This window comes from Trachinotus anak, unplaced genomic scaffold (assembly GCF_046630095.1).
Source record: "Trachinotus anak isolate AG129_WGS33_773 ecotype Australia unplaced genomic scaffold, CSIRO_AGI_Tana_v1 ptg000004l, whole genome shotgun sequence".
Lineage (NCBI taxonomy): Eukaryota > Metazoa > Chordata > Actinopteri > Carangiformes > Carangidae > Trachinotus > Trachinotus anak.
The window spans coordinates 2,952,870-2,965,507 of NW_027273855.1; the positions used below are offsets into that span (position 1 = coordinate 2,952,870).

The 12,638-nt window shown below is 41.4% G+C and overlaps 1 protein-coding gene and 3 non-coding genes across 10 annotated transcripts in view; 3 read left to right on the forward strand and 1 right to left on the reverse strand.

Annotated features, from left to right (window-relative positions):
- The window catches only part of sema3h (sema domain, immunoglobulin domain (Ig), short basic domain, secreted, (semaphorin) 3H), a 69,719-nt gene extending 57,745 nt beyond the window's left edge, over positions 1 to 11,974 (reverse strand). For 2 of the 7 annotated variants that reach the window (XM_071475264.1, XM_071475260.1), the window contains exons 1-5: positions 11,875 to 11,974; positions 11,014 to 11,172; positions 10,795 to 10,843; positions 10,175 to 10,212; positions 8,128 to 8,795 (exon numbers count right to left, since the gene is read on the reverse strand). In XM_071475264.1, the coding sequence (XP_071331365.1) occupies positions 8,128 to 8,227 (100 nt within the window). In that variant the 5' untranslated portion in view covers positions 8,228 to 8,795; positions 10,175 to 10,212; positions 10,795 to 10,843; positions 11,014 to 11,172; positions 11,875 to 11,974. Of the gene's footprint in view, positions 1 to 8,127; positions 8,828 to 10,174; positions 10,213 to 10,794; positions 10,844 to 11,013; positions 11,173 to 11,874 lie in introns of all 7 variants that reach the window. The other 5 variants (XM_071475262.1, XM_071475266.1, XM_071475261.1 and 2 more) reach the window with 5 other exon arrangements.
- On the forward strand, positions 2,276 to 2,347 carry trnam-cau (transfer RNA methionine (anticodon CAU)). Its single transcript has one exon. It is a non-coding gene; the product is annotated as a tRNA-Met (tRNA).
- Positions 3,962 to 4,034, forward strand: trnar-ccu (transfer RNA arginine (anticodon CCU)). The gene has a single exon. It is a non-coding gene; the product is annotated as a tRNA-Arg (tRNA).
- On the forward strand, positions 4,041 to 4,112 carry trnam-cau (transfer RNA methionine (anticodon CAU)). The gene has a single exon. It is a non-coding gene; the product is annotated as a tRNA-Met (tRNA).
- Positions 11,975 to 12,638: the final 664 nt, after the last annotated feature.

Genomic DNA, 12,638 nt, shown 5'->3' on the forward strand with positions numbered 1-12,638 from the left:
ACAGTATCTCTAACTGCCATCTATCATCAAGTAAATCACACTACCATTCACTGAATGGCTGGGATAATGGACTCATTACATTTGTGTGTGTGTGTGTGTGTGTGTGTGTGTGTTGCATGTGGGTGACATGAAGTTTGAGTGAATAACTGGGATAATTTAGTAATTAAGAGAGAGATGGGGGGGGGGGCTGGAGGTAATCAGGCATGTATTTAAGTATTTAAAGCTGTCTGGTCGGTCAGTCTGATTACACTATACTAATCAGAAAAAATCTCTCAGATAGTGAAAGGAACTCTCTCTCTCTCTGTATCAGACGAACAGCTCTCAATGTTAAGTATGTTGGACATTTAACTGGTAGGTCAAGCTGGTTTTGATTTCAGATTCATATAGACTGTCAGAATGTGTCTAGAACTATCTACTAATCTGTGCTCACTGTTTTTGCAGTTAGTATACATAAAAAAATATCGTCCTTTACTTTTTTGTACTAACATGAATACAGTGAACTTTTAGTTAGTTTCAGATGGAACTCACTATATGTTAACAGAAATATGCCTTGTTCCCAATATCAATCAATCTTAGTGGTTAAGAGTGTTTTGTAAGTGTGTTTGTAAGTTTTTTAAAAGTGCCATTCATTACTTTCTGATTTAAACCTTATCACCTATTTTACACTGATCCAAAACCATCCTGTGTTATGTGAGGTTTGCAACAGAGCATCCTGCAGTACAACAGGGACACGTTAAATGCTTGATGACAGGTTGATCTGCATAAATTATATCAAGTACTCAAAGGGACCAAAATGTGACCAATTAAATTGGTAATAGAAAATAAAAATGGCCTCTCTCTGTAGAGAAACAAGTAGTTTGTTCATGAGCTAAAGCGAGCTCTATTGTCTTCTTGTCATTTTAGTAATTTGTCACAGGTTTTGTCTCGTGTCCTATGTTGTGTTGGGGCATTACTGAAACTCCATGTGTCTCCTCATCTTTATGTTCCTCTGTATCTCTTCATTGTTCTTGTTCTGGCACTATCACAATAGCCATATCAACAACGGCCAGTGTTGTGTCATTTGACATTTCAACGCAGATTGTGCTTCAAATGTTGTCGCTTTGGAACTTACTGTGTGTCTACAGAACTCAACTTTTATGAAAACTGAGCCAGGGCCTAATGGATAAGGCACTGGCCTCCTAAGCCAGGAATTGTGGGTTCGAGTCCCATCTGGGGTGATTTACAGCAGAGTGGCGCAGCGGAAGCGTGCTGGGCCCATAACCCAGAGGTCGATGGATCGAAACCATTCTCTGCTAACTGTGTTTTATCAACAGCTGGCTATTCGGTACCAAGTGGTGGAAAAACACTATGAAAGAGATACCCCAGCTCTGTGGTACAGCATCTCCATAAATCTGGAGAGTGGGCCAGTATGGTTCAAACTGCAAAAACATTGGACCTTTCAATTCCAATATACTTAACAGGAACTATTTGTAAGCTTTGCCATTGCTATATGGCCAACATTAGCATTAACTGTTGTTCAGTCTAGAAGATACATTGCGAGTTCATTATCAAACTTCATTCTTTCCCTTTCTAAGAGCTGTCTTCAGCAGTGGCGAGCAATGCCAATGTTGACTGTTGCTCTGCTTCCATTTATATCATTTCTTCTACTGAAGTTAGCATGCCAACCAGCTAGCCCCGGTCTGGAATGGATAAGGCACTGGCCTCCTAAACCAGCGATTGTGGGTTCAAGTCCCAGCTGGAGGGATTAACAGCAGAGTGGCGCAGCGGAAGCGTGCTGGGCCCATAACCCAGAGGTCGATGGATCGAAACCATTCTCTGCTAACTGTGTTTTATCAATAGCTGGCTATTCGGTACCAAGTGGTGGAAAAACACTATGAAAGAGATACCCCAGCTCTGTGGTACAGCATCTCCATAAATCTGGAGAGTGGGCCAGTATGGTTCAAACTGCAAAAACATTGGACCTTTCAATTCCAATATACTTAACAGGAACTATTTGTAAGCTTTGCCATTGCTATATGGCCAACATTAGCATTAACTGTTGTTCAGTCTAGAAGATACATTGCGAGTTCATTATCAAACTTCATTCTTTCCCTTTCTAAGAGCTGTCTTCAGCAGTGGCGAGCAATGCCAATGTTGACTGTTGCTCTGCTTCCATTTATATCATTTCTTCTACTGAAGTTAGCATGCCAACCAGCTAGCCCCGGTCTGGAATGGATAAGGCACTGGCCTCCTAAACCAGCGATTGTGGGTTCAAGTCCCAGCTGGAGGGATTAACAGCAGAGTGGCGCAGCGGAAGCGTGCTGGGCTCATAACCCAGAGGTCGATGGATCGAAACCATTCTCTGCTAACTGTGTTTTATCAACAGCTGGCTATTCGGTACCAAGTGGTGGAAAAACACTATGAAAGAGATACCCCAGCTCTGTGGTACAGCATCTCCATAAATCTGGAGAGTGGGCCAGTATGGTTCAAACTGCAAAAACATTGGACCTTTCAATTCCAATATACTTAACAGGAACTATTTGTAAGCTTTGCTATTGCTATATGGCCAATGTTAGCATTAACTGTTGTTCAGTCTAGAAGATACATTGCGAGTTCATTATCAAACTTCATTCTTTCCCTTTCTAAGAGCTGTCTTCAGCAGTGGCGAGCAATGCCAATGTTCAATTCAATTCAATTCAATTTTATTTGTATAGCGCCAAATCATAATATACATTATCTCAAGGCACTTTACAGGGTAAGGTCAAGACCTTACTTTGTTACAGAATAAACCCAACAGTTCCCACAAAGAGCAAGCGCTTGGCGACAGGGGGGAGGAAAAACTCCCTTTTAACAGGAAGAAACCTCCAACAGAACCGGGCTCGGGGTGGGCGGCCGTCTGCCTCGACCGGTTGGGTTTAGGAGAAGATAGAAACAGGGGGAGGGGGAGGAGAGGGGAGAAAAGAGAGAGAGAGAGAGAGACCAGGAACAGCTGTGTCGGTAATGGTGTTATCAATAATAATGACAGGTAACAGTGGTTAATAGTAAAGATGAGTAGTGGTGGATCTGGATCCTGTTGCTCCCAGGGCAGAGATACCTGCAGAATGTTGACTGTTGCTCTGCTTCCATTTATATCATTTCTTCTACTAAAGTTAGCATGCCAACCAGCTAGCCCCGGTCTGGAATGGATAAGGCACTGGCCTCCTAAACCAGCGATTGTGGGTTCAAGTCCCAGCTGGAGGGATTAACAGCAGAGTGGTGCAGCTGGGCCCATAACCCAGAGGGCGATGGATCAAAACCCTCCTCTGTTAAGAGAACTTTAATCCTTTAACACCGGAGCCTCAAAATGCCCGCCCGGTGAAATTACCGTAATGACACCTATATCCCTAAAGCGCAAGGTCTTAGCTTTCAGAAACCGTTGGAATTTTCCGATTGCTCAAACCGTGACAGAGTTACGGTAAGCCGAAGTGTGCCTGCGCGAATGTGTCGTCGACAACACACTTGTTTTTAAAGGGTTAACCTATTACATCCTTTAGATGTCCTCCATTCTTCATGTATGTGGCACATTAATGATGTCATCACAAAAAGCTGTGTCCATCATCACTATAGTAACAACACCAACAACACCATGTGGTACCACTTTCCGATAGCGAGTCACTCTAGTGTGCAGTCTGTCCTGAAGAAACAGCGCTACTCAAAGGGTGTTTTACAACCTCTTGTGTCTTAAGTGCAATGATGGCTGAAGCTGTTGGCAAGCCACCATCACCAACATCCACTCTGGGAATAAACCTTGTTTGGTCTGCACTGGCCTCGTAGCCAGGGATTGTGCGTTTAAGTCCCATCTGGGGACAAAGACTGCTGAGCACTAGCATTGTTGGTTCACTACATCATTGCATTTGTCTCATGTTCCCCGTGTTTTCATTGCATTCCATCACCATGTTTGCTCCCTTGCTGTCTTTATTGTCAATTTTGCTACATCATGAACACCCCAGTGGCCTAATGGATAAGGCACTGGCCTCCTAAGCCAGGGATTGTGGGTTCGAATCCCATCTGGGGTGATTTACAGCAGAGTGGCGCAGCGGAAGCGTGCTGGGCCCATAACCCAGAGGTCGATGGATCGAAACCATCCTCTGCTAACTGAACTTTAGACTCAAAGATACTCCAGCACTTTAGTCAGTCAGCCCCAGTTGAACTCTTCAAGAATAAGATGATATTCGTCAAGTTATGTCACTTAAATCAGACCTCTCGAGATAAAGAAGACATTGTACAAGTGTTTTCAAGGGCTGTGAAAGTACTCTGTGTGACTGTTCTCCACGATCCCTCCATTTTCTAAATAATCTTTCTCACCATGCTTCACAGTTTCTTTGAGATTTTTCCAGCTGTGAGCTGCTCCTCCATTTCTGTTGCACATTGCATTCTGGGGCAAACTGTTACAAATACAGGTTTTTATTCAGCTCACTGACATCTTACTAAATAAGCCTGAGACCAATTTCACTTTCATCTCAACTGGAAACAAAAGTTTATTTTGTCTAATAAACAGTGCCCATTCAAAATATGCCCGTCAGTAGAGGCCAATTGTTTGGCCTGTGGTAATGCAGCTTGCAGCCTTCCAGACACCATCATCCAAACAACTTTACACTGCACTTCCTTGGATCGTGAGCAATACACCCTGTAGTGTGTGTGCGGTCAGTCATTTTCAGTTGGCTGCTCCGCACTGCTCAGATAGCCTCCGGGTGACGGCGTAGAAAGTGCCGTCACAGTTGAGTTCTGCCTTTCTTAAAACCCTGGCATGTGCATGCTGTAAACTGCCCAGATGTTGCACTGCTCTTGTGGTGTAGTTCCACCTTATTCTTGACGTCAAGTAAGAAATGTTTCAAGCTTTCTTAAGAACCACTCATCCAAAAAACTTCACAGTTGTCACTGCACTTCCAGGGGTCTGTGGCAATACACCCGCCAAGTTTGAAGTTTGTTAGATGAGCCATTGTTGAGAAAATTGAAATACAGTCAGACAGAGATCCTGCATTAATAGTTAGACTTTGTATATTTTACAGCGTAATAACAGATTTATTGAATTACTGATCTCAAAAAGCACATATCCCATAAGTTGATTAGTAAATTGTCATATTGTCTTGTTTAATTTTTTCATCTTCTTTAGCTGTCCTCTCATTGTCGTCTGTTTTTCTTGCTTTAATTCATTTATATTTTACTGCTGTAAAACTCCAGTTAAATCAATTGGATGTCTTGGGTTTCTGCCTCACAGCCCTTTATATGAGGCAATTTTCTTCAATCACCGGGTGAAGTACTTCACTTAAATGTCAGACTCTACTGTTTTTTCAGTTATTTGTCAGCTATTAGCTCCACAGATGAAGAAAAATCTAAATGTATGGTGTCTCATAACTGCCAAACAATCAAAAAGTCAATGTGCTTCAGTGGAGCTGAAACCCTTTTCTAATTACAGCATTTCTACGACAAACATTTCTCCCAGCTATCTGAGGAAAAACCTCCATGGTGATGAGAAGAGAGATGACCACGGCATGAAGCTCCCACGGAGAGAGAAAAAAAGAGCTCACACAAACACACGCAAGCACATAATGATGGTGGACACAGAGCCCATCACAAACCTTCCATGCATCACACATTTTTTTGGTTCTTTTTCCAGAGACGAGCATACCGGCCACTGTAGATATGAAAGACACACAAGCCTGTGTAGTTCAAAGACATGAGGATGCTCCTCAGCAGAATACACAACAAGAGTGAGGTGGACAGAGATCCTGCAGCTGAAACAGCTCTATTTATGTATGCACACAAACACTCGCATCTTCAAGGCGACATGCATGCACATGCAACCACACACCAATACACACTCAATGACATACAAACATGTAGTTCACGTGTCCTCAAAAGGACACACAGCCACTTTAGCAGCTCTTCACATTTTTACATTTAGATTTCATTAGTGCTAAATTCCCACCTGGGACAATCCAACCAAGGGTTTTCTTATCCTTCTCTCTGTACTTTCTAGGTCACAATTGGGCGACTTCAGCCTTATCACATCTACTTCGCAGATCCTTTGTGTTTCGGCTTATGTAAGAATGTGTAATCAGTAGGTTTTTTACTCCAGAGTGTCTCTGGTCTCTGGTAAACATGATTAAAGGGAGTAGAGTTTATCTCGCCTTAACTAAAGACCTGGACGCCACAAAAAAAGCTTTTAATTTGGAAGGGATTCACCGTAAATAGAGCTGAGAGGGTGAAAGATTGAATCCCAAATCCTGTTTTAATTAGAAGATGCAGATCTTTGCTTTCTCATTATTTTTGACCGTCATGTTTGTTTCCCCCAAACAACACAACATCAAACATGGGTCACAGTGTTAATTCCTGCCCTATTTGGAGGACCAGACTGCCTCAGGACATAGAGTGTCCTCAGAGTGCATCACATACAGTGTCCGTCAAACAACCATTATGATTCAAATCTTCTCTCTGCATTCTACAGTGAGGCAAACCCCACCCCACTGCTGCTCCCACAAGGTTAAAACAAATGCCAACAACCATTAGAGGCATGTGCAGCGCCACTGCACCCTTTAAGAGGACCCGTCGACTCCAATTCAACCATGAATCAACCCACTCTCGACAGAGCCTGTGCTCCTCGTCAGCACTGGCATGTTGATTCAACAACATGTGTTTATGCAACGTGCTGCACAGAAGTGCATGAATAAAAAGGGAAAAAAGAGGGCAAAATACACCAGAATACCAATGCATGATCCAGTTTTCCACCACAGTTTGTGTGCTAAATAAATCATATTATACTTCAAAGGAGTTTTAACTTTCCTTTCCCCTTTTTAAGGAGGTCAAATGTTGTGTCCATCTGCAGCTTTTTCCAGCAACCTCTGCATGGATTTCACTGTGGTGGACAGATCGGCCCAGGGCCAAGAAATAATTAAGTTGGTGGTGATCTGGATCTGGGACTTCTGCCACCAGACAATAATTTCTTTGTTAGCCATAACTGAAACTAACAGACATAGACACTTAATTTCTAGTCCTAAGGGGGTGTTTGTGCTGTCAAGAAGTCAGATTATGCCAGGGAGGTTGTCTATGGGGTTAAGCTTAATTGGTAATTGAAAAATTTGCATCTGCTTCAGTCAAACATTGTTGTTGATAATGATAACACATTTCAGCCAATTAATTTCTGCCAAAGAAGCTGTGAGTACGAGTTTTAAAGGATCTTTTTTTTTTTTTTTAAGGGTCTTATCTTAATTTTTTGGTCTTATTTTCATTCTTATCACTGATCTGAGAACGTGGTAAAAAATAAGTCCAATGGGGCTAAAAACACAAACAGCCAGACAATAATACAGATTTTAAACACACCCCCAAGGATAGAAACATAGGTGAACACTAAAATAATTGCCCAACTGTCAGGAGTAAACATCCACCACCATATGTCATTTTAGGATGAGGGTTAGAGGGTGGTTCAACTGGTTCAACACTGACCTACTGTACTTTCTGTCATTGTGTTTGCACAGCTTCCCTGTGCAGTATGAGATTCTTAGTGGCACTTCAGGTGTTCTCACCTTTTTTATCTCTAAATTTTACATACTGTAATCTGGCTGAACTGTTGGCTTGTTTGCAACCTGTCTCAGCAACTTTCACAGCTGCCTTCAATGTGCTGCAACCAATTTTAAATGCTGAACACGTAATTTAGGAATAAAACTCACATTATAACAGCATTGGAGAGTCAAAATAAGAACTTAATTTAAGCGACTACTGCCAAGAACTCACGTTGAGACGGGAAAGTAAGGTGGGTGGGGGCTAAGACAAGGCTTTCACATTCAAACTGGACTACTGCAAGAAGAATTTAATGCAGGTGATTACAGGGATGGAGGAAATGTGAGAAAGAAGAAGGTGGAGAGACAGAGAGTCAAAGGTATACCTTGTGCTCCACATATTGCATAACAGTGTGTGGGCATTAACAGAAGAGAAAAGAAAGAAAAGTGAAAAACGAGAAGCGGTGTGATTCCCGTCACCTGCATGTGTGTGTGTGTGTGTGTGTGTGTGTGTGTGCATCTGAAGAATGACAGCACGACACGTATTAGACATTAAGAGCAAAAAGGACTTGAAGAACTGAAAACAAAAAGAGAAAGAAATGTTGCCTCTTACCAGAGTGTGTGAACTGTAGTCTTGGCTGAGATGCTCTCCATGCCCCCGTTAAGGTGGCCCCGAGGTGGGCTACCAGGACCACTGTCACTGGCCAACACATCTTTCTCCACACACACACACACGTGTGAGTCCAAGCTTATAAATTCAGGCAACTAACAAGTGTCAAAGCGGTTTCAGTTTCAGTCAAGATCTCAGAGTTGCATTTAGGTCAAGTGCTGAATCCCAACACACAGGGATACACACTCTTGTTCCAAGTGTTGAGCTGTTTAAAACGCAATTTGAATCTAATTTCAGTGTAAGTCCAAGTCACAAAGATGCACAAAGATGTTAGAGTCCAAGTGTGTCAGGCTTGAGTAAGTCCAGATCCTTCAAATAATTCACCACTCCTTATATGACGGTAACAGCAGCACTCACACACTTCACCATGAGTGTGTTTGCAAGTTTATATGTTTTTGTGTGTGTGCGTGGGCTTCAGAGATGGAGGGGAAAATGTCTTCCAAGAAAAAACTAAGTCGTCTCTCCGCTGCCTCCTCGCAGCTTGACAGCTCTCTTCTGCTCTGTCTCTCGTCCCAGCTCCTCTCCGCATGTGACTGCGCTCTCTCTCTCTCTCTCTCTCTCTCTCTTTCTAGGAGGCGGAGGGAGCAAGATCCCCGATCATTGTGGCTACTCTGTACACACACACACACAGAGGCACACACGTCTATTCACTGCTCCAGGAAAACCTTGTTAAAGTTAAGAAATAAGAGACAAATGAGCTTTCATCTTTTTCCCATCTCTCACACTCTCATTTTTCAGTCTCTCTTTTTGTACTTACCCTCTCACTCACTTTTTCTGCCCAATACTTCCTTTTTATCTTAACACACTCTACTTCCTTTTCTGAACACATAATACATAAAACTTATCTATCTTAGTGATTACCACAGGCTTTACAAAAGGCTCACAAGCAATGAAACAAAACAATGTTTTTTATTATTCTGTTAAAATAAAGATATAAAAAGCCTTAGAACGAGAGTGGGCTTTCAGATGCTGTTGAAAATAGTATATTGATTTTCTCAAAGCTGAGTTTGTCAGGCAGATCAGAGGTGAGGTGCCCAACGGCAGAAATGTTCAGCAACCGTTACTCTTAAGTCGTACTATGAGAAAAGCCAATAGGCTACAACATCAAGACCTCAGACTGTGAGCAGTAGATAAGTGGAGAGTAACTCTGGAGATATTATCTGGGGACAAGCCATGAAGTACATTAAAAGTAGGATTAAAAGTAACATCTTACAAACAAACTTTCACCTTCTCTTTCTTTCTGTACCAAATTCTCTTAAGTTTCTTTCCTCCTTCTCATTATTTCCTCCATCTCCACTCCTAACCCAAATGCAATCATTAGAGCCTGTGCCGTCTTCCTTGCTCTGTTATTTTCATTAGACAGCAGCTCACTGGGGTGCAGCAGCACAGGCTAAATTTTTCACCAGCTCAAGTTCAATCACAGGCTAGCAGGGACAATTTATTCATTCTCTGGGATAAATAATGAATTTAGGTTGCGTGCAAATGAACAAGTATATACTCCCTCCCAGGATTTCTGATTCGTAAATGATTTATTCTCCACACTTGTTTGTTGTTGTATAATTACTGCAGATTTTTTTAAATGTAACGCACAATTTTAATTATATAATTAGATATCCTCTAACCTGGTGTTTACACAACCTCATACAGCTTTTAATTTGATGAAGCCAAATCTGGTCAAACCCGCTTGATAATTAACTTATCTAACTATCTAACCGTCGCCTTGTGGTTATACAGGCTGACTAATCCTGCTGCTATGATGGCACGATGCCCTGCTGGACTGACCTTGAGCAAGATGCTACTGAAACTCGTGACTTAATAATTAGCATTAAATGATTCTGTTGATAGTACTGGAAAACCACCTTAATTGCTTAATTAGTGAAACTCAATCATCCCTTTAAGGTGGCATACTTTTGCACAATTTAATTAGCAACACGTCCATTATTTTTAGATACTACTAGCAGTGGCAGATGTTACCATCTTTACTGCTTACCTCTTACTGCTGCAGCGTCCCTGCCAAGCCAGGATCACCTGTCAATCAGACAGTACAGGTCGCACTGTGACTTTGTTCACTTGAATTTTCTGCTAAAGAAGTTCCTGCAGGGAGCGCTCTTTTCTTTGTTACTGTTATCACTGCCAATACTAAACATTCAGGCCAGTTCTTGTATGTATTTTAGCATTAGTATTTTAACAGAGGAATATACCAAGAATGACCTATTAATACATTTAAAACTCTAAATGTGAATGTTTCATGTGTATACAGGATGAATTATCAGTTGGTGATAAGGGAGTTCATTTAAGATATATTATTGTAGATTCCTCTGAGGTAAAGTCAAAGGTTTACAGAAGTTCTTTTAAAATGTTGACATCTGCAATTTAAGAAAAACTGACTGTGAAGCATAAAGGTTAAAATTGTAAAAGTTAGCGTTGATATTTTGCAACATCAGTACAGTCATTTGAACATGTGAGCTCAGCTGACGAATCACCATCGGCTGCCTCTTGATACATGGGTGCTCGAGTAAGAATCTCATTAAGTTTGCATTTGATCTGTTAGCAAGGACCTGTGCTATAAGAGCCAAACAAAAATGTTCTCCAGCCTTTTAAAGGTACTACCTCAGATGCAGGTTCTTTTAGGTGGGCTGGATCTGTGGCCATCACATCTCTGGGAAGAAAAGATGGGAAAAAAAACAGGCAGACAGACATCAAGCACCGTCTTGTCGGTTTAAAAACTCCAAATGTCACTTCCACCTTTATCGCTTTAAAGTCTCGCAATAAAATTGACTTACTTGGACCGTGTCAACTCATAATTACAAGCTCCTCAGCCAAACATACCTGATCAGTCAGCTTGTTAATTACAACTAATGACCTCCCAGCTAGCTTGAACAAAAAGCCTCTGATTTCTCTTTGGCAAGTGATGTCAATTAGTTAAATGGCCTGTGAACTCTAGCTGCTGAGATCATTACTGGTCTCTGATCCTCCCGCTGCTATTCTCTATAAAGCACACAGACACACAAACACAAACACACACATCCATTAACTCAGGCACATTCCCCGTGTTTCATGAGTTGAGTGAGAATGCATCAGTTAATGAGCTGTTTGTTTCGTTTCATAATGTTTATGCCCTCTTTTTAGGCTGATATGAAGCCTAAAGTCGCTAACTGTGTATGCTAGTGACGGTTATCACTTTGAATAAATCAATATGAAGACAAACTTGCATCAAATCAGCTGTTTCTTGACACATAAGTGAGGTTTTAAGAAAATAGAGGTGGCTTGGATTTAACTGGGATTCAAAACTGAAGCCTCAGTCTGGGTTGGGTGGAGGCAGAGGAGTTTTTCTTAAGTTTTAAATAAAAAACTGTTGTTTGTTGTTAGCTTAAACCCACTCCCACAACCTGGGCCACACTAAATTTTATATTAATGGCTTGAAAATACCCTCAACACCGCCATTTTTTACACAGTATGAATCCACAAAACCCAAATAACATATTCCTTTAAAAGATATATGTATATATATGAAATTACTGGGGGAGATAGGAGACCTCTGTGAAACTGTTAGCTAGTACAGGTGTAATTTTACTTCATATTTTTTAACGGTTGAGGTTTAACAGGTGCACAGTGACAGAAATTTACCCAAAAATAAAAACAGATGGGACAAACTAAATCTTAACAAAATGTGGCGTTGACCATTTGTACCTTCAACCGAAAACCAAACTTCCTGGGAGGCAGATTCCTTCTTCACAGGTAACACTGTGCTGCCATCTTACGTTTCTTCCCGCCGTTTACCTGATCCCTCAAAATCTCGTGAGACTACGGGAGAATACGTTTCTAACGAGACTTGGTCCGCGCACTTTATTAGCGACCAGCATCGACCAGGAAGAGCAGCAACCGGGTGTGTAACGACATGTTTACACCGCTGGAGGTCGGTGTTAGATTGGGTAAATTCAATGCCCTATAATTTACCGGCGAGAGGAGAGATTACTGTAGTTTAAATACAGAATAAATATTAACTTAAAGAAAATAACTCCAGCTGAATGTAGACCTATGACCCACTTTTTGCTCCCTGCCTGCTGTGAACCACACAGGCCAAAACAAAGATTTTTGCCAAATACATCGATGAGAATAAAGACACTGAGAGGTTAGATTTTTATTTTTTTATATCTAATAAAAGAGGAAGTGACAAATCACCTTAATCCACCCATTCAGCTAATGAGTTTATTATGAGATGTTTATATGTTTTTCCGTCTCCTGTGGTAATTATTACAATATTAACACAGAATCTCATGCAAAGTTTACTGTTGTACAGTGGTACCATCGTGAACAGTCAGATATAATTATGCGTTTGCTTTAATATCAGATCTGGTGGAATCATTTTTCTTTTTCTTTGCTTTACTCACAAATATGTGGATTATTGTCAGTGAATGTGACGGAGCCGCGTTCAGTCAGGTTTATTCCCACAG